Here is a 22,135-nt window from a genome sequence, read left to right as displayed (position 1 = left end):
CCTCTTGGTGTGTATTGAGGATAAGGAATTAGTAACAAGATCAACACTGTGTACTCGTGTGACACTCATCAGTCTTTTCTCGTAAATATTTTGAGAGTGATTTGAAGTATTCCCATAGTTAATGGCAGTACAGGACTAACACCTCTCAGGTACCAATTAGAGAACCTGTCAAGGATGCTGTGAAGGAGAAGAGCTTCATACAGCAGTTCTCCGCTGAATGTGTTGGGAGGGTTTAAACCCTTTTCTTCGTGTATTGCACTTGGAAAGGTGTTTCAGGGACAGTTAAGATGATATTGTCACATTCTGATAAGGAAGCAAATGGGGGAGGAAGAGCCTCAAACTCAGAAATTCTGTCATAAAATATCTGCCACAGTTCTCTCTCTGCTTTTCATATTTATTTAACAAAATAACAGTAAGGCTAGAGATTTAGTCCTGGAACTCTCATTACTTAAGAATTCAGATTGCCTTTGAGCAGTTCTTGCCTCTTCACCACTCTGTTTTTCTCCTCCTGCTCCCTAGTGCAGGTCTTAACACCTGCCTGATAAAAATTCAAATTCCCTTGGAAAAATGTATCTTCTGTTCCTATGTAGGGTGGATATTAGATGTAAAATAGCTGTTGTACTCCCAGTATCTCATTACTTCTGTTTTCATCCTTAACAAAACTGATGGCACATTATGAAATGCAGAGTCTCTGCACCATTGTGGTGACTGATTGGAAGTGGTAATGCTTTAAAACAAACCAAAAGCAAACCGCAGGAAAAAAATCCAGAGGGCAACTGTTTAATGCCCGTGAGATAGCTAATGGTGTGAAGCTGAATACTCCACTGTCTATCTATAAATAATAGAAGAGTTTAGTCATGTCTGAGCCATCACTATGGATAAATAATGGGATCATTATGAGTTCTAGATAAGGAGAAATGGCCATCTTGGCGATGTCCTTTATGCTGATTAAGAGGCTTAGTGATGGTGCTACAGGAAATGATATCTTCAACTTGGACACTGAAAATATTCCGTATGTGAAATGTGTTTGCTCTGTGATTTAGGGGAGTGAGAACTTGACTTTATTAGAACTTTCTGCCCTGTCTTTACTGGAAAGACCTAGCGTTTGCTGCATTGTAGGCTCTCCCCTGGTGGTGCATCAGCCTTTCCATCTGGTCCTTGCCCTGAGCCCTCTGATGTGGCAGAGTTAACTGCAGCAGAAACTGAGTTATTCTTTACCTGGTCAGCATGTTTGTGTGTGTGCTTTGGTTCATCCACTAAATATTGGGGGAAATGTCCTCTGGCCGCAGTTTACAGCTGCAGGGATGATGTTTCAGTGGCCATGGAAAACATTAAATTGCATTTTGCTGGATGTCCCAGCAAATACAACCAGTCAACATGTTTCACAGAATCATGGAATGATTTAGGCTGGAAAAGACCTTTAAGATCATAGTCCAGCCATTAACCCAACACTACCAAGTCCATTGCTAAACCTTGTCGCTCAGCAGCGCATTTACACTTCTTTTAAATCTCTCTTGGGATGATGACTCCACCACTTTCCTGGACAGCCTGTTCCAGTGCTTGACAACCCTTTGGGGGAAGAAAATGTTCCTTATGTGCCTTAATCCACAAAAGGTTCCTCAGTCTGTATGTAGATTGTGAGACAGCCCTAAAGCCTGTGGTATTTGGAGTTGCTTGGTTATTGGTCATTAAATTGGAGATGAGCCTGAATTAGACTTCATAGCGTTAAGAAGTCAGGGATTTTTCAGGAATTGTTTTGATATGCTTAAGTCATTCTGTGGTTTCGACACACTGTGGCTTTCCATAATCTCCATGAGTTTCAGTGACCACGAGGCTTCCTGCAGTCTCTGTGCACACAAGAGAGTAAGTGGGACTGTTTGAGGAGTGCGATGAAAGTACTGCAGATTCTGATTAGCTTTGAAGAGCCAATGACATGACAGCTAATGGGAACAATTTAATTCTCTGACCTGCTAGAAAGTTCCCTGATGGCTCCGTGGCCATATTTTCTGATCTTTTAATTACCTCCCTCTGCAAATTGCTCTGTCCAAGGGCTAAGTAGGCTATTAACACTTCTTAAAGCCTATCGATTTGCTTTTGTGTAACCTCTGCTCCCTCTGCAGCTGCTGGTCATAGCTGATCTCTGGGGAAACTAGCGCCGGCTTCCCCTGCACCCCAGCACCGGCAATGCGCAGAGCTCTGCGAGTGCTGAGGACAATCCTAAGCTTTTGAGGTACATGGATGGGCACATGCAGGCTCTGGCGGCTGCTGGGTGCAGGTCAGGACGCAAGGAGTTAGCTGCATCACAGATACTCAGAACAAAGAGAGTAAGTTTGAACACCTAGCCTTTTGAGGTCATGCAATACTTGAGTTTCAAAACTGCTCATTGTCACTTGTGCCAAACCTTTGTCTGTCTTTACCGGGGGTAAGTATTGCCCAGGTTGCTTTGAAGGCTGGCTTGTTATCACAGGGTTTTTCCTCTGCCACAGAAAGATGGATAGTATCATAGGGATATCTTAAATAACAAAAGTGTGCTCTGGCACTCTATCTGTACCTTTACTAGGTCTTCTCCAGGAAGAAGGTTTGCTCCAGGAACTGTAGCTCTAAGGTAAGCTGTTATGGGAGATGCACAATTGCAGTGATGATCCACATCTACACTGGCAATCTCCTGAAGTACAGATTGAGTTTACTAACTCAGGAATTTTGTTACTGTTGTTCTAGGAAACACCAAGCAAAGTAGTAGGTTTCAGAAAGTTGTTTTCATGGAAGAAAGCTGTTGTCATGAGTATGTGTGGTATCTACTCAGCATTGATCAAGATGTAGAGATGTGGTGCTGAGGGACATAGTTCAGCCCCAGACTTGGTAGAATTAGAGAATGTTTGGATTCGATGATCATAGAATCATGGAATGGTTTGGATTGGAAGGGACCTCCAAAGGTCATCTAGTACAACCCCCCTGCAGTCAGCAGGGACATTTGCCATTAGATCAGGTTACTCAGAGCCTTGTTCAGCCTGACATTGAATATCACCAGGGATGAGGCCTCAACTACCTCCCTGGGCAACCTGTTGCAGTGTTCCACTGCCCTCATGGTGCAGAACTTTTTTCCTAACATCCAATCTAAATCTGCTCTTTTCTAATTTCAAACTATTGCCTCTCATCCTATCACTTAAAGGGCTTTTCCAACTAAAATGATTCCATGGCTTCTGGTCAGCTGCAGTGGGATTTACTTTTACCTCTTTGGCTGGTTGGATGCAACTCTGAAGCAATTTTTTTCTTTACTGATATGAAATAATAGAAAGCAAGTGTGCTTGAGAATGTATGTTGTAATTGGAGTGCTTTTTGTTCTAGGCAAGGTGCAGCATGGGATAGAATGTCAGCAGCACCGGTATGTGTGTTCCTCTGTGGCCAAGGAGAAATAGATTTACAGTAATTATATTTGTGTTGGGGACTTCAAAAATAGCCTGCTTTGATTCCTATGGCCAGCACTGTGGAAACAGAATTTCCAGTGAATTGCTTCTGTTAATGACAAACTGGTGACTCAGTGTTAGGACACTTGGACTCAAAACTTTTGCCATGTCCAGCAGAGATACTAATTTGGAGTTAACTAATAGACTCTGTTATGTTAGTGCTGGAGGCTTTCAGCAGTCTGCTTTCCTAGCTGCAGTTGGCACCCTTGACGTCTATTGGAAACTTGCAGGATGTTATGAAAGGCTTCCAGTGAAGCTCTTCTTGTGAATGAGTGATCTAATTCCTCAGTATCTATACATCTGCAGCACTTCAGAAGCATTCCTATGTTGTCCCAAGATGTGGTTGTGACAGCCAGAATAGCTGATGGCTTCTTCTGGTGGATTTGTGACTTTCTAAACTGTTCAGCTTCTGACTTGTAGCAGCATGGTTCTAAATGGCAGGGGGGTTTCTTGTTGTATCACTTCTTCATCTAGTGACTGGGGTTCTTTTGCAGTCCCAGTTATCCTTCCTGAATTTCAATGTTGGCAGCTGTAGGGTTTGTTTTTATTTTAATCAGAGATCAGTGTATACATTACAGGGTGGGGTAGGATTGTGAGTGGAGCATGACAACATCCTCCACTTGTCTGGGCTGCTACCACTGTTTGGGAAACACAGCTTAAACTCGCTTCTCTGGAACCCAACGGGAGGGTGGTTGCCTTAATCTGACATACTTTATTATTGAGCTACTGTAATCACATCACAAGGAGAAAGAAAACAATTCAGTGGTGATGAGATAGTCATAACATTTATTATGGAATCAAAAGCAAAGCAGGCTCAAACTACATAGAAACCCACCAGCAGTGTTCACAGGAGACTTTGCTCACATGCCTTAAAATAATGACATTGTGTTTTTGGCAGTGTGGAGTCCAGTTAGCATGCAGGGCTTTGTTTCTGGTGATTTCTCTTGAATTCTGCTTAGTAATAACCTACAACAGAGGTTGGCTATGATAGTCTGGCACAAGTGGAAGCCTGACACAGAGGCAGGGGCATTACCTAACCAGAAAGCTGCATTGCATCTTACTTTTTCGGAAGGTCACCCTGTGAAGGTAACTTCCAAATGCAGGAAAATTCAGGGACATTTCCCTTACCAGGGGAAAAAAAAAAAAAGAAACAAGCAATGAGGGCAGTGTTGTGTCATCCTGTCCCTTGCTTTCTTCATTGTTTTCTCTCATGTCATGGGGTTTTGATCAAGTTGTAGACAGCTTTTTTTCACATAGGTTTGTTTCAAGGTTAAACAGAAGCATTTTCTCTTATTCTTTGGATGTTGAGAGGTGGTTTGTCTATGCAATATTGAACAATGATAAGTTGCTCCCTAACCCACCATGCAGTCCCAGTGTGAGTTGAGCATCTGGTTGCTAGCTGGTTTGGCTTTTTTGTTGGGTGGGTTTTGGGTTTTTTTTGGTTGGTTGGTTGTTTTTAGGGGAAGAGGCTGCTCTTTCTCCACATTCTTGTTCTTTCTTCAAAATACATGAAAAACAAATATTAATGTATAATGAAAATCTCACAGATGAGTGTGACAACCGTTTTGTCATGCCAAGTTCTGCCCAACATAGCAAAATGGCACCCAGAAAGGAAGGTCCCTCTTCCTCCTGGAACTGTGCTGCAGCTGTCAGAAACACTACCCAAATCAGTAGTCAAAGTCGCTCCCCCTGTAAAGGTCCCCAGTTTTCACAAATATACCTAGCTGAAGCTTTTCCTGTTGATTTTTGTGGTGGGAGAAGGTATGAAATACTGCTTTGGATACCTTCCATCTCTTGGAAATGGGTAGCAAACTGCAGATGTTCCCTTGAACCTCTGGCAGGTTGCCTTTCCTGCTGTTTTGGCTGCCCCTGAAAGATGGTGCCCCAGGGATAGGGGTAGGAGGAATTCTTGTGCTTGATATAATTATGCTAGTGATAAAATTTGGTGTTCAGAAGGTTCACAGGGACAAAGAGATGATCACTCTAGACTAAGTGGGATTTTTAAGGCTCAACAGTGTTGGAGGAAATTGGTTGTTGTTGGATCATGCTGCAACAGCCTCCTTCCAGGGCACTTGGAAGGGCTTAAAGATGGTGGGAAAGAATCTTGTCCTGCCATTGTAGAGAAATCAAATCTAGAGAGACAAAGTAGTCTGAAAGAGTCCAGAAAAAAGAAAAATAGGTGGGCCTGACATTGTATCCTGTGAAAAATCCTAAACTTTGGCATTGAAAAAAACAACCCAAACATCCAACACACCAATACCTCCCTGACCCCTGTGTCTCCCCAGCCCTGGTTCCTGGATAGTCAGGAGAGGGGTAAAGGCACCAAAATAACCAAAGTTGTCAACCTCGTTGTTTGTTTGTTATTCTGATTCTGTATATTTCTACAACTGTGGTAAAAGATAGATTGTTGCTAAAACGTGTGAAAAAATCCCTGCCCCTGATCACCAGGACTATAATGTGTCAGAGGGAAAATAAACAGAAATCTCCTGTGTTTACTGGGCTGAAGCTGGAAGGGGGCAAGGAAAGTATGCTTTGCTTGTGGTACTTTTAGCTTCCAGAAAGTCATGTCAGTTCTACTCTGAATTGGAAGTTGTAGGTCTATGAAAAGCTCAAATTCTAAAATAGTCTTCACAAAGACTGAGCCAGGGACACTGCCGTGAAAATCCCTGTCGTGTTGTCCCACCTATAGTACTGAAGCCCAGAAAACGGGATGAGAATGGTAATAGGTGACACAAATATTTCTGTTTTGGTAAACTGTTACTGAACCTGTGTATATATCCATAAAAAAAGGCTGAATGTTAGCTCTGCTGTAAGCTGATGGGATTTGATTGGTTTTAATTAGGAATATACCTGACATGGACTCAATGACTTTTTCTTGCTATACACTGACAAACAAAACATTCAAACCAGAATGTTTTTATAATCTAGATTTCAGAGCATCTTAGGATGACACTAGAAGAGCAATGTGCTCTGACTTCTTTGGATTTGTTTTCTTTTGCCATTTAGCAGTTGGCAGCAGCTACCCCCATATGTGTGCTTTGATTTAAATTCACCAAGGTTGTTTTAAAAACACGAGCACACGAACCAACATATCTTGAAAAAACCAAAACAATAAAAGAATTCTCAACGTAAATAAGAGTAGGAAATGTAGGCCTCCAGACGAGATTGCCTTGGCCTCTGTTTATGTATCTGGTGGTGTGTGTGCTGGGTTGGCTTGGCTGTATTTATAAACACTGATTTCAATCGCCTTCCGTTTCCTGGTGCTGTCACACCTACGCCCTGGGGTGGATTTATATAGAATTGTGTTGACTTCCAGAACACACAGCAGCCAGAATTAGAGCAGGCCTTACTGAAATCTTCTGGTCAGAACCTAACATGATGTGGGAAATGAATGTTAAAATCTAGACAGAATATTTAGGTTCGTTGTGTTTGGCATAATTTGAGAGTTTTTCCTTGGTGGAATTCTAAAGGAACAAGGAGAATATTTGTAAAATTATCAGCTAGTTCCAAGTCCCTGCCATGCACAGGACACCTCCTACTAGAGCAGCTTGCTCAAGGCCACATCCAAGCTGGTTTTCAACAACTCCAGGCTTGGAGCCTCCACAATTTCTCTGGGCAACCTGTTCCAATGTCTCACCACCCTCATGGGAAAGAATTTCTTCCTAATGTCTCATCTAAATCCAGCTTCTTCCAGTTTGAAGGCATAATCCCTCATCCTCTCACTACATGCCTTTATGAATGTGCCCCTCCAGCTTTCCTGGAGCCCCTTCAAAAGCTGGAAGGCTGCAATAAGGTCTCCCAGAGCTGAACAGCCCCAACTCTCAGCCTGTCTTCACAGGAGAGATAGTCCATCCCCTGGATCATCTTCATGGCCTCCTCTGGACCTTCTCTAACAGTTTCATGTCTCTCTTGTATTGGGGATTCCAGAACTGGACACAGTACTCTAGGTGGCATCTCACCAGAGCAGAGGGACAGAATCCCCTCCCTCGATCTGCTGCCCACACTGCTTCAGATGCAGCCCAGAGTACAGATTTGCTGCAGGAGTCTTTTAAATGGATTAATTCTAAACATACCAGTTAGGGATGCTGAGAGGTATGCCTGTTGTTGATGAAAACCACAGTTTGCTGCAGATTCCTTCAAACCTTATGGCAGAGGGTGGAATCCCAGAGGCTTTTTTTGTGTGCAGTGATGAATTAGGGCCAATGACAACAGTGCAAAAATGTCCAGAGAGAGTCCTTTTAGCGATGGTCTATTTCTTCACAGGGCGAGGATGAATGAAAATTGTACAGCCTGAAGAAATTCTGTGATGCACAACTCTATTTTTAGCTCTACTTATTAAAAACTCATGCATATTGAATAGGAAAAGTATTAATTCGTAATAGGCCTCGTCTCTATATAGCCCACTTGGTATTGTTGTCTTTTCTTTAATTGTTCATTTAGAGTCTGAAGGATTTCTGCTTCATTTAGTGCAGAACCCAAGGACAGCAGCACTTGCAGCAGCAATCCTGCAAGAGAGGGAATTGCGGTACATGATCGCTGGACTAAGTAATGAATTGTGATGTGTACTCGAGAGGCGAAGCAGCATGGGTGGTGATGGCTTGGAGATCTCCAACTCCCTTGTGAGCTGCAACCTAGCTCAAATAATGTTCTCATATTTTAATTGTATAATAGTATGTTTTTATAAATGTTATGCTTTTAATAAATATTCTGTTATATAATATGTAGACTGTTTAGCAATTTATAATACTGTATTTTATAATACTCTAATAATTTTCTCACAGAGCAGAGAGAGATGTGTATGGGGTGTGCTTGCTGTATGGACTTACTGCAGGAGTGTCATTTTCTTTTTTGTCACAGTGGAGTTCCTTAGGGTTCTGAACTATTTTTTCCTCTTCTCTGGAGTGTGGTTGAAGATAGTAAACTAAAAGGAGAAAGCTTTTTCCAGTCTTTTTCCCTCCTAGTTCTCTGTTAGAAATGTGTCCCTGTGTCCTTAGCCTCCTCCCTGAAGCAGACTGTTTCACAGAGCCGTGGTTCTCACCTCTGACAGCTTCAGCAGCTTCACTACAGCTGTTCAGCTTTAACCAGTTAGCAACTTTGTAAGGCATAGAATATATCTAAGTGCCCTGCTGACATTGTTGCTCCGCCAAATGCAGGTATCTCCTGTTAATAAACTTTTGATACAAACTAATTAATCTGACTCTCACAGTTGTGAAAGAACATTTGTTCAGAAGAGGGTAACTAGAGAGCAGTCTGACTGCTTGGTCCTCAAATGATGAAGTGCTGTTTCTTGAATCACTCAGCTAAAATGTCTGCTTAAAACTATTGAAGTGTTTTCAGAGGAACAGTGTAGCAGTTGATGCATAAGAATTCTGCCATAAGATGAAATTCTGAACTAAATTCTGTTTCTGGGGGGAGATCTAAAATAGGATCTGAAATTGCAATTTGCATTCCTTTTAGAACAAATTGTTTGATTTGAAAATTTTTGTATAGTGGCCTTTACTGGTTTGTAACAGACAACCAGCAGAACTAGTTTAGTTTAGAGCCACAATGTGTTGAGCATTAGAAGTTATGTCTTGTCAGTGCAGAGGGTGGTACCATTGATACTGCGGTGTACATCCCTATTTACTGGCCACTTGGCTTCAGTGGAGCTGAACATCTCTGTATAATAGAAACAGAAAGTAAACAAACAGATAGTTTGGTGTCTTAATCCAGGCTCTCTTATGCAGGTTATAAGGGAGCAGTTTAAAAGAGTGCAGAGCAGGTTAAGTGTTCTGGGGGAGAGGTCTGTAGGGTGTGACATCTCTGGTTCCTGCAGACATTCCATTCATAGTTAGTTGATTATCTGCAATATTAGGGACTTAATACACTGAAGGTGATCAGCACTGTGGCTTAGTGTGCTACTTACTGTGGTAATGCTGTAAGGGCTGCACAAGTAAGTAAATGAGTATGTGGCATAGTTTTATCTTCTAGCTACGAGTTCCTATGTGTTTGGAAGTGTTATGAAAACAGAATTAAAGAAGCTGATAAAAGAAATTCCTAGTGGATCTCAGAATGCTGTTAGGCAAAATAGGATAATATTGAACTGTTTCTGCTATTGGCACCTCCTCCTTAAGGACATACCTTGCACTGTCAGCAAGCAGAAGGCATTGCCTTTGAGCTGACCTAGCAGTAGTTCTACTACTCCTGCCAGTTTCAGGGAGATCTTTGGGAGCGGACTGCTTCACTGTATTGTCAGGCAGGTAGCTCTGTTAAACTGTAGAAAAGTAGAAATGTTCTGATGTTTGGTTTCAGCCGAAAAGTTTCCTCAGATCTTTATGGAAATGCAGGCTCTTTTGGGGGAAGGTTGGAACTGGCCAAATGTTCCCAACTGACACGCCAGGAGAGGGCCAGGGGCAGGACAGTGGAAATTTGGTAGTTCAATATAATACTAATGGAAATTCAATATAATACTAATGGCAGTTAAAGGCACTCTAGCAAAATGTGTCAGTTTTCAAAAAGCAATTATTTTGTGTCTTTCTGGTCTACTGATTGTAACTAAAGTTTATTTGTAAGGCTTTGGGTTACAAAGCTCTGGGTTGATTTGGTTTTAATTTGACATTTTCCTTTAAGAAGACCAAGTAAGTAATTTTTAGACATATTACTGTGCCACACTCCATCATCTTTGGAAGATCATGGAGAACAAGAGAGGTGCCTGAGGACTGAAAAAAGCCAGTGCTACTCCAGTCTACTCAGCCCTGATTTGACCACGTCTGGAATACTGTGTCCAGTTGTGGGCTCCCCAGTTCAGGAGGGACAGGGAGCTACTGGACAGAGTCCAATGGAGGCTATGAGAATTATTAAGGGACTGGAGTATCTCTCTTATGAAGAAAGGATGAGAGGCCTGGTGCTGTTTAGTCTGGAGAAGAGAGGGCTGAGGGGGGACATTATCAATGTTTACAAATGCTTTAAGGGTTGGGTGTCAAGAAGATGGGACCAGTCTCTTTTCACTCATGCCCAGTGACAGGACAAGACATAGTGGGCACAATCCAGAACACAATAAGTTCTGCCTCAACATGAGGAGAAACATCTTTGCTGTGAGGGTGCTAGAGCCCTGGAGCAGGCTGCCTAAAGGGGTTGTGGAGTCTCCTCCTCTGGAGAGATTTACAATCCACCTGGACATGTTCCTGCATGATGTGCCCTGGGTGAACCTGCTTTGTCTGGGGGGCTGGGCTCAATCTCCAGTCTTCCAAGCTCTGCCATTCTGTGATTCTGTAATCATCCATCCCCACTTCCCAGTCCATTTTACCAGGCTAGAACTTGTAAAAATGGGGAATTGAGGAAATGCCTTATCTTTGGGGCAGCGGGCACTTTCTTTTATTCTGCTTTTAATCCACTACCATGTTTCAGTTGCAGAATTCTTGGGTTTGAGATTAGTGAATATATATTTAACATAAAAAAAAATGCCTTCCCCACCCCTCCAAGCAGTATCCTCTTTGTGACATAATGTGATGAATTGGTCTGCTGCTATGAGAGGAACAGGGAATTCCTGTTTCCTGATGACATGGGAATCTCTCAGCACGAGAAATGTACCTGTTCTGTGCTGGTTTGATGCCACTTCAGTGAGGGAAATCAATTTTACATGTTATAAAACAGCTTGTACAGACTTGATAATGGGAATGATTGTATTGGATTTGGACTTGGATAGAGGAACAATGAACTTCTGTTCTGATTTGTTGTATTTTCCAGGGATTTCTGTCTGTAGAGATTGGACTTCCAGTGCAGAATTGAATGAAAAATAAATTATATAATTGCTTCTTGTATAATATATATTCTAGCTTTCAGTGGCTGCCAAATCAATCCAGCAGCCCTGCTCTGTGCAGTATTGCTGAAATACAGCTGTCATTTATGGATGTGACACTGGATAGTACCCACAGTGGTACAGGTTGCAGTGACTTGGAATGAAACTGCAGAGCTACTCCAGGAGTAAGTAGTTGTCCTACTACTTCTGTCCAGTGCATTCTTTTGGAAATTACTTTTTGAATGGTGGCTTCTTTGGCCTGGCAATTCCCCTTTCTTTCTGTCAAAGGAACACATCTTTTCATTGCTGTTTGACATTGTGCTCTTTCCCACGGTTTATTTACTTCCCTGGACAGACAAATGCTAAATTCTGTTCTGTAGATGTTCTGTATTTTGATTGTTACTGTCTTGTGTTGTGAAGAAACCTAGGGAGAGGATGTTTGAGTTCAGGAACTCTGGGCTGGTGCTGCTGATGTTCTGGCAGTCCTTAGGCCAGAAGGGCTACCCGTTTTTCTGGCTGCTAGCATGTTCTCTCAGGCTGTCACATAGGTAAGCACTGAGGATATGATCACAATTCATTGTGGCTCATTGCAATTTATTCACCAAATGATTGCATTCACATTATCCCATCCTGTGACAGAGTAGCTTCTTGCAGAGGTTGACCTCTGTATTTCTGGTACAGATATTTGAAGGAGGTTATATTTTAGATGGACTGTGTGACCTGACATCAAGAGGCTAAACTGGGAGCAACTGCATCAGTCCTTCAAGGGAAATTCTTCAGGACAAGCAATCAACAGCAACTAGCAGCAGATAGATCAGTGTCATGGAGACTGAAACTCAAACCTCTGGCAGTGGGGATTCTTGATTTGAAAGTTTCTATGAAGAGTATATGGTAAATTATCCAGGGCCATAGTGATACACTGGGTGTAATGGCTACGTGGCTGTACCTCTGTCAGCTCAGCTCTTTGAGAGGTGCTGCTATTCCTGAAATAGATGAACTTGGTTGAAGCACTTGCTGCTGCAGGCGGAGGTTAAGGGGCTGTGTAGCACATGCAGAACATAGCCTCTTGGCTATGAAGTGGCACTTAAATTTCCAGTCAGATTTGGTTTTCTCATGTGAATAGTGCAGAGGATAAGAGTGTATCTGGTATGTTTCACTTGAATTTATGAGCAGTTCCTACGTTACTGTGTCTGGTGAAAGAAAGGCATGAGTGTTAGCCAACAGACATTCTCCTGCATATTTGCAGAGCACTACTAAAATTCATCTGCAAGCCAGGCAGATCTCACAGCCTGGCAGCTGGGGCAGAAAGGATTCTCTGAACCCTCTGTAATCTCTTCAGTGACAATTCAGACAGGTTATCCAACTTTTTGGTGTTGAACACTATAGTTCACCTGTCTGAGTTAGCCTAAACTGTTTCAGGGCTTGCATATTCCACCTGGCATTCAGCTGGAGCACCTCACCTGTAAAGACAGAATGGGAAGACTCCAGGGAGGTCTTAGAACTAGTATTTGAAGGGGGCTACAGGACAGCCTCCAGCTGTCCTAGAGGTATGTAATGACAAGGTGATGGGTAATGGCTTCAAACTGGAAGAAGACGGATTGAGATTAAACATTAGGAAGAAATTCTTCCCCATAAGGGTGGTGAGGCCAAGGAACAGATTGCCCACAGAAGCTGGGGGAGCTCCAAGCCTGGAAGTGTTGAAACCAGGTTGGATGGGGCCATGAGCAAGATGGTCTAGTAGGGGGTGTCCCTGCCCAGGGCAAGGGTTAAAACTCTCAGGTCTTTAAGGTCCCTTCCAACGCAAACCATTCTGTGATGATCTTAGCTGTGGGGATAGCAGTGCAGGGACATGGGACATGTGTCTACACTGTACAGTTGAAGGCATGCCAAGCTGTACATGTGTGCCATCTGTACTCTAGTTTCTGGGTACATATTTATGACTTTCTGCTCTTCTGACCAGTGGCCAGGTCACCTGTGTACTGGCTAGCTCCATTCTGAAACTTTTGCATGAGAATTAGTCTGATAACTTGTGTGTGCCAGGGGAGGTTTAGGCTGGATGTTAGGAAGAAGTTCTTCATAGAAAGAGTGATTTGTCATTGGAATGTGCTGCCCAGGGAGGTGGTGGAGTCACCATCACTGGGGGTGTTTAGGAGGAGACTTGATGGGGTGCTTGGTGCCATGGTTTAGTTGATTAGATCGTGTTGGATGATAGGTTGGACATGATGATCTCAAAGGTCTCTTCCAACCTGGTCTGGTCTGGTCTATTCTATTCTACTGAAAGCATGGCGGTGCCTGAGGGTCTGCTTGGCACAGGGTGTAGACCTGTCAAAAATAGGCAGGACCCTTCAAACTGTTGATTTTCATAATAGGCTTGAGCAGTAACTTCTGCCTAATATAAAAGAGTCACAGTTAGTGGGATGGAAGCTGTGAGCCTTCCTCGAGTGGCTCAGGTAATAAGAGAATGGTGTTTGTTTGGCCAAAGTGTGCCAGAGTGACTTTACAAATGAACTGTACAACAATGCAGTGAGAAGGGCTGAAGTAGATGTTCTGTTGCACTCTAAATTAACTGAGCTACTATCTGGTCAGATAATATGCTGCCTGAGCTGTTTTAGAAGTACATGTATTTATCATGAACTATATGCTTTGTCCCCTAGGGATGATTTTCAGCCAGTCTGAATTACATGGTAGTTTTGTAATCTGAGATGATGTTCAGCATCTGAGCTGAGTCACCAGATTCAGTCCAAAGGAGACCAGGCTACGCACATGCGCTTCTCCCTTACCTTTTTTCCCCTCCCTCTCTCCTGATGTGGCAGCATCCCTTGGGAAATTTCAGCACAGTAATTTTTAGCTTTACCTTTAAACATCTAAATACAGTTTCCAGAAGTAAATTCCAGTGGTGGTTCTTTCACAGTATCACAGTATCACCAAGGTTGGAAGAGACCTCAAAGATCATCAAGTCCAACCTGTCATCACAGACCTCATGACTAGACCATGGCACTGAGTGCCACGTCCAATCCCCTCTTGATCACCTCCAGGGATGGTGACTCCACCACCTCCCTGGGCAGCCCATTCCAATGACTAATGACTCTCTCAGTGAAGAACTTTTTCTTCACATCGAGCCTAAACTTCCCCTGGTGCAGCTTGAGACTGTGTCCCCTTGTTCTGGTTGGTAGAGAGAAGAGACTGACCCCTTCCTGGCTACAACCACCCTTCAGGTAGTTGTAGAGAGCAATGAGGTCTCCCCTGAGCCTCCTCTTCTCCAAGCTAAACAATCCCAGCTCCCTCAGCCTCTCCTCATAGGGCTTGTGCTCGAGGCCTCTCACCAGCCTTGTTACCCTTCACTGGACACACTCAAGTATCTCGATGTCCTTCCTAAACTGAGGGGCCCAGAACTGGACACAGTATTCAAGGAGTATTCTTAGCTGTGAGCTCAGAGGATGAATTAGCAGACGGAGGGCAAGGCATTCTCAGTAATTTTTTGTGTGTGTTTGTTGTTTTGCCAGTGGTTTGGGATTGTTTCAACTTCTTCACAGATCACAGAATCATAGAACTCATTGGGTTTCAAAAGTCATCTTGTCCAGCCCCCATGCAGTCAGCAGGAACACCTCCAACTAGAACAGGTTGCCCAGGGCCACAGCAAGTTTGACCTTGAATGTCTCCAGGGATGGAGCCTCCACCACATCCCTGGGAAACGTGTTCCAGTGTCTCACCACTCTCTGAAGAACTTCCTTCTGAAGTCCAACTTAAATCTGCCCTGCGCTGTTTGGAAACCATCGCTCCTTGTCCTATCAGTACCAATCCTTCTAAGCAGTCCTTCTCCAGCCTTCCTATAGCCCCGTTCAGGTACTGGAAGGCTGCTGTAAGATCTCACCAGAGCCTTCTCCTCTCCAGACTGAACAGCCTGAATTCTTTCAGCCTGTCCTCATAGGAGAGGTGCTTCAGTCTCTGTTAGTCTTTGTGGCCTCCTCTGGACCTGTGCCAGTAGGTTCATATCTCTCTTGTGTTTGGGACTCCTGAACCCCAAGTGAGTTCTCACCAGAACAGAGGAACAGAGTCACTTCTCCATCTGCTGGCCATGCTTCTTTTGATGCAGCCCAGTATGCCTCTGGCCTTCTGGGCTGCAAGTGGTGTAGAGAGGGAGTGATTTTGGTGTACTGAATTGCTTTTTGGAGAAGTTTCTGACTCTTTCCTGAGGAGGCCAGCTACCTAGCACAGCTGCCTGCCCAGGCTAGGCACTTCTGTGAGATGGTTGGAATGCAGAAATTGAAACATTTCTCATAGAAGATTTACAAAGTGCTGTGTATTTCAAGATGCATTAGTTTTTCCCGGTTAATAAAGAAGTTTGCTTAAGCAGTCCTGCCTGTTCAGGTTCATTTCTGAAGCCAGCAAGTTCATTAAATTCTTTCATCAGCACTGCTTCAAGCTAAGCTGCTTCTAAGAGTATCCAGTAATTATCCTATTATGAAAGTCTGGGAGGGCTTTGCTGGAGGAGAAAGTAAGCGAATTCACAGAAGTATGAAGTGTTTCTGAACTTAAGTTGTCTCTTTGTACTGCTGCATGGAAGAATTTCTATTTCAAGACAGTTACTGTCTGATTAACTTAAAGTTGAATTACAGTATAAATGAATTTTACTCCACTGGAAAAAAAAAAAAATAAAAGAACATTTAAATCTTTAAACTGTGTCTCAGTCAGTTATGATGGTCGTCTCCTGTCATTGCTGATACCTTTTCCAGAGTACCCCAAGTGAAAGAAATAGCCAGGCCTGACTGTTCGAGGAAAAGCAGTGAATACAAATCTACTATCAAATGTCAAGCTTTCAAGTGGAAGACATCTCTTTCACTTTTAGTTCAATCACAGATTCTCTAGATTCAGAATGCTCTTTTTTTTTTTTTTTTTTTTCTTTTCTTTTCTTATTTTTTTCCCCCCTCCAAGATAACCATGGCTGGATGCATTTGTATCATTTACCTGCTTAATTAACTATTTAAAACAGGCAGACCTAAGGAGCACGCAGGCATTTCATGAAGCAATATTGAACAACTGTGACTGTCTTTTAGCTGAAGCATCTCATCAGTTTCCTGCCTGATGTCAGTGCTCAGAGCTGTGCAGTTATGTAGTAGTACAAAGGTGGTTTTATTGCTGAAAAGCTGTACTGGAAAAGTGTTACATTTCCACTACGTGATACACATAGATGAATTTCCATACTAAATAATCCTCAAGCCTTAGGGTATAACTATGGGCATGTAAGTAAAGAGGTCTTATTACCCTCTACTTGGTTAACAGTGGAGAAAAATGGAGATCCTAAATAGCTGTTTTTTCTTGGATAACTGACACTTGGACACTTGGCACTTGGGTAACTGACAGCTTTATCTTTATCTGGGTGGCTGAATAGGAAGCATCCAGATGTGTTAGCTTAAGATCAATCTGTTAAAATGTTAGAAAAGAGAGAAAAATTCTAATAGTCAGACAGTGAAATACCTTCAGAGAGAAATTCCATTGTGTGAATCACAGGAAACTTGGTGAGTGGAAATTCTTGGGAATACTCCAAGAGGAATAGCAAGAAACGGGTGATGTCTGCACCAAAAGAGGAAGCTTCTCCCCTTTTTCTTTCTGCATAGAAAGCTATGCTTCGTGGCAGCTTTATCTGATTTTAGTATTTATTTCCTTTTTCTAACAGACCAAACATGTGTCTCCAAACAGTCACAGAAATTCTAGAAGACAGGTCTGGAAGGAAATTTAAAGAGCTGTCGAGTTCATCTCTGACCTTGCTGAGTAGCTGGTTAGTTTTACTAGGAGAGGCTGCTCTGTCCTGCTGGCAGAGGTACACAGCAGCTCTAAAGGAGCTGGAAAGCTGTTCAGTACTGAGAGCAGGGTAAGTGCAGGCTGGTTAAACACACAAGTTAACAGTCTCAAAGGAGGTTGGAACCAGGTAGGGGTTTGTCTCTCCTGCCTAATAACAAGTGATAGGATGAGAAGAAACAGCCTCACGTTGCAGCGGGGAAGGTTTATGTTGGACATGAGGAACAATTTCTTCCCCTGAAAGGGCTGTGAAGTCCTGACCCAGGCTGCCCAAGGCAGTGTGGGAGTCCCCTTCCCTGGAGGGGTTTTAAAATGTGTAGATCTGGTGCTGAGGGAGGCAGCTTAGTGGTGGACTTAGCAGTGTTAAGTTTATGGTTGGACTCAATGATCTTGAAGGCCTTTTTCAAATTAAATGGTGGAACTTTTTCCCAGTTTTGGTTCCTCTATGATTAGTAAGTGAGGCATGTATGTCAATAGAAGTAATCCTGAGCTTTCACCATGTAGGTGAGGGGGGAATTTCTAAGCTTTTCTAATAATTGAAGAAAATGCTGTATAACTGATAAGAAGCTTTGATACAGGTTTCACTTGTCAACTGCAGTTAGTACCTGACCTGATGATCTCTCAAATGCCCACATTTCCCTTTTGGTTTTGATTCTGTTTCCACATTTCAGATTGCCCCCACTAAACAATATTCTTTGCCAGCTTGGCCTGATAGGTAGTGAAATCACTGCTCTGATCACATCCAGTCTGATTAGCTAAAGCTTTGTTGCAAGGCAGGTCCCCACAGCTAACCATGGGCACTCCCTCTTCGAGGTGCAAATGCTGTTTCAATGGCACTCTACAGTAATGGGAGGTGGAAGGATAATCCTTATTTTCAGTCTATGGTGGGAAGTACATTTTAGTGTACTGTAAATTATGTTATTACAGACAGACACCAGGAGTAGTTGTTAACCAGATGTCAGGTAAGTAATTTCTCTTGTAGGCAGGGAGGGATTGTGCAAGGTTTTCATTCTATCTTCAGGCTGGATCTTCAGACTGCAAATAATTACAGTAATGGCTCTTCTTTCCCTTACAGTTTGAGTTTCATGGCAATCAACTTTTCCCCTTTTGTAAAATTAGTGTCTCTGCAAATCTACTTGATGGACCTAGCTGACTCCCAGCTGACTGGGAGATGTACATAGCAGAGCACTGTTTGACACTAGAGCCCCTTCACAACCTATTTCACTGGATTTAGAAAATACTCTAAAAGCTTACAAGTCCTGAATGGCTTTTTCTTTATAATAGGAGTTTTTTACATGTGAGTTAATGTCTTTGTTACAGATTGATCTCAGTTGCCTTCGAGTTCTGTAATTTGTTGGGATCTTTGTTTAAATCATGACTTCAAGGCATTTAGGTGTATGAGTGAGATCAGACCAGTTACCCAGCACATAGATTTGTGCTTTAGTTTTCTTCAGAGACTGCCAGGATGGCTGTGATTCACCAGAACAGTACAGTTCAGGCTTAAGAACACGGGCTATTGCAAAGGAGCTAATGTTTTCTCTCAAGCTGTTCTCATCTCTAACACCAGGATAGTCCTAGCTAGTACAAGTTAGTTCTCCTGTGTCCTTAAACATGGATGAGTTTGTCCATCTGCCTCGTATAAATTTTCAATATGTTCCAACAAATGCCAGTGCTGCCCCGGGTACCAAGCACTGCTCTGCAGCAGCAGGAAATCTTTTCATCCCTCCTATTAGAACTTGGATTTAATTTGTAATCCTCCTGCTTGACCCTTATTTTGCAGTGGTTTTACTGCCATATACAACAGTTAAGTGACATAAATCCCTAGTTGTGGTACAGAAGAGAATTAACTCAATATAATGGTGTTGGCAAGTTAATGAATCCAGCCTCAACTCCTGGTGCTGAGAGCAGTGGCACCCAGGCAGCTGTGTGCTGGCTGCAGAGGACAGCCTTTGGTGGAGATCCGGACTCGTCCTGACTAGGGATACAACACTTTCACTGTGACATTAAACACTTCACTCATAGTGCATGCTGGTGCCCAGATCACAGAGGTAAAAGTGAAGACAGGAAGGAAAAAAAGAGGGGGATTGCAGAGCCTGGCTGAGCACTGAGTGTTTCACTGGCTTGTAGGGAAGTTGGTGGCTATTTCTAACATACCCTTTCAGTCTCAAAGTCAGCCAGGACTCCCAGATCCAGTGAATACTACTCCATGCAGAGATACAAGATACTAACCTCTGTGGCTTTCATTTCAGAAAGACCTTTATAGCAAAGTTTCCTTTTTATCATTGATACCAGTGGCAGAGTGCATGGGAGCATGACAGAGGAGGAGTTACTGAATGCTGCTGACATCCAGCACCAAAAATAAACTGTTTTCTGTATGCAACCAAAACATTGCCTGTGTCAGGTGTTTGGTGAACTGAATGTGCTAATCTCTGTGCTACCTCTGTGTATATGAAATTAAAGAACTTTGGTTTTGTTTCTTTTCTTTTCTGCAATATTTGGTGCAGTATGTGATGAATTGTGTACAACCAGTTGAGTTGAACTTTATTACTCCCCTTTGTTAGTTCTTAATGCTTAAAAATACCTCAAATTTAAGCAAAGTTAATGTGATACATTGGAAGAGTGCATGCATTGAAATGCTACTGAAGACTGAGGATGAGTGATAGTAAATTGAAGTGAAGAGGCAGTTCTTGGAGATTCATCGTGTTGGGAAAGCGCACTGAAGAGGAAGTGAAAACCTGCAAAATAACAAAATGCCCTTTTTAAAATATATGGAAACTCGCAGGTTTTTATTAATCGCAGTCTCGAGATCTTGAAGTGCTCTGCTTGCTTGCTCTTCTTAATGAAATTATCTTTTGACCTCTAGAGGCAGAGGTTTCTATTCCATAAACCAATTGTCAGACATTTGATTGATAGTGGTCATATACTGTAGGTCGTCTTATAATTATAATACTATGGAAATGGCCAATCAATCCAATTAGCTTCTGTCTGACAGTGCTTGGGTTATTTGGAGAGAACAAATGCTTTTGTGTCTCATAGCTGAAGGCTATGACACTGGGAAGAAAGCCCAAGAATAATGCACAGGTACCTCAGTCTGGTTTAGGCTTCTATGGGAATGTGTTTGCACTAAGGCCTCTCCCTTTATGTACCTGATTGAGTAACCTGCTGTCTCTCTTTAACACTTCCTTGTTTTCTTCCTCACCACAGGTCTCTGAACAACAACTTTTTCACGTGAATTGACAAAAGTGGAGAAGAAATGGCCAGCTCAGCCCGAGAACATCTACTTTTTGTACGACGTCGCAACCCACAGCTACGGTATACCCTGAGCCCAGAGAACCTGCAGAGCTTGGCATCTCAGGGCACCATGGCTGAAAACATGAACTTGCAGCGTGCCAACAGCGACACTGATTTGGTGACCTCAGATAGCAGGTCTAGCTTGACAGCCAGTATGTATGAATACACCTTGGGCCAGCCTCAGAACCTCATCATTTTCTGGGATATTAAGGAAGAAGTAGACCCAACGGACTGGATAGGACTTTATCACATAGGTGAGTCAGACCCAAGTTGTAGTACTTCTGTATGTTTCTTGCTCTTTTGTCACTTGGTATTTCCCTTTTCTGCTATGTCTGGCACTCAACATAATTAATGTAGAGAGAAAGCTGAGGTGAGACTGCAGAGAATTACCTTAGATTTGTCTTTGCTTTGCTCAATGCTGTGAGGTATGTAAAAGTGTGATTCTAATTAACATAGAACCTGATTCTACACTGACCTACTAGAAGGTGAAATACATTCTCCTTGAACAGCAGATGTGCATCCAGGTTCCAGTTCTGACCTTTGCTGGTGGCTTACAGACTGGAAGATTCAGAGTACTGTTTGCCACGTAACTTTGCGTACTTGCAGTGTTTGTACAGGGTTTTTTGACAAGTAAATTCTTAGCGTTTGTGAAAAGGTATTTTAGTGTTAAGTCTTTCCTTTTGTGGAACTCAAGGTCTTTTGAGTTCCAGTCTTTGTGTAACTTTTTGATTCTTGTAGAACTGAAGTTGTATCAATTCTAAGAGAGTGAGAACTTCTGTTTGCAAAGAATTCTTGTAGAAGAAGGTCCTCTAAAGAGCTTCTTTTCTGTTGCTTTTTTTGTGGCGTTCAGCATATTTCATAGCGGGGAGCTGGAAAGAGCTCCAGACTGGTACGCAGTGGCCTGTGGGCAGTGTGTGTATTAGCAAATAATGTGGCTCAGGAGGAGTGGCTCAGCAGGTCCCAGCATTGCTGGTGACACCCTAGCATCAGCCTCATGTTTGGATTGGGATTTTAATTTGTATTCTGTTTAATCAGGTCTCTGGCTCCAAACATCCCTGCTATATGCATGGTTTGATGCTGCCTGAAGGACACTAGAAGCAGAGCATGGCTAGTGTGGGTAGCTGTAGTGGCACATGGAGTTTTGTTGCCTTCTCAAGAAATCCAGTTCACATGCACTGAAATTATTCTCTGGCTGTAATCAGTCCTTAGTAAGAGGGACCGATGAGTTGATTTGTGTCAAAACCCCACTGCTTCTCTGAACCTAACTGCTAATGTAGAAAGGAATTGTCAGTACAACCTGCCATAAGAGGGACAGCAGAAACTGTTGGAAGCAGGGCTGACCACTGGAATTTTGTCTGTGTTGGAACTAAGCTTAGTGCAATGAAATTGCTCTCAGTGGGATTTCAGAGAAATTTGCTGTTTTCCATCTCTGCATCACTTAATCATAGAATCATTTAGATTGGAAGAGACCTTGAAGATCGTCAAGTCCAGCTGCAACCTAACACTGCCAGGTCACCATTAGACCACATCCCTCAGTGTCACATCTACACCTCTTTTAAATCCCTCCAGGGATGGTGACTCAACAACCTGTATTAGATGCTGTTTCCAGTTCTCACTCTTCTTGTCTGATATCTTTTTCTGGTATTACTGCAGCTCCACAAACTGGACAGTATTGGCTTGTGCTCTTCTAGTGCTTACCCAGTTACTGCGTGAGCTGCAGTCTCTCCTGGAATGAGCTGTGGATATGTGCCAATACTTTAGGCACCTAAATTAAGCGTCTCCACAAGAAGGAGAAATGAATCTACCC

At 42.8% G+C, this 22,135-nt stretch overlaps 1 protein-coding gene across 1 annotated transcript in view; it reads left to right on the top strand.

Annotated features, from left to right (window-relative positions):
• Nucleotides 1-22,135, top strand: part of HECW2 (HECT, C2 and WW domain containing E3 ubiquitin protein ligase 2) — a 159,998-nt gene that overhangs the window by 32,005 nt on the left and 105,858 nt on the right. Inside the window, exon 2 of the mRNA XM_068137985.1 lies at nucleotides 20,242-20,582. Within this exon, the coding sequence (XP_067994086.1) occupies nucleotides 20,291-20,582 (292 nt within the window). The 5' untranslated portion in view covers nucleotides 20,242-20,290. The remainder of the gene's footprint in view (nucleotides 1-20,241; nucleotides 20,583-22,135) is intronic.

Source organism: Melanerpes formicivorus, unplaced genomic scaffold (assembly GCF_026170545.1).
Source record: "Melanerpes formicivorus ecotype bairdi unplaced genomic scaffold, bMelFor1.0.p_v2 SCAF_5, whole genome shotgun sequence".
In the NCBI taxonomy this organism is placed as follows: domain Eukaryota; kingdom Metazoa; phylum Chordata; class Aves; order Piciformes; family Picidae; genus Melanerpes; species Melanerpes formicivorus.
This window is presented reverse-complemented; position numbering and strand designations above follow the sequence as displayed.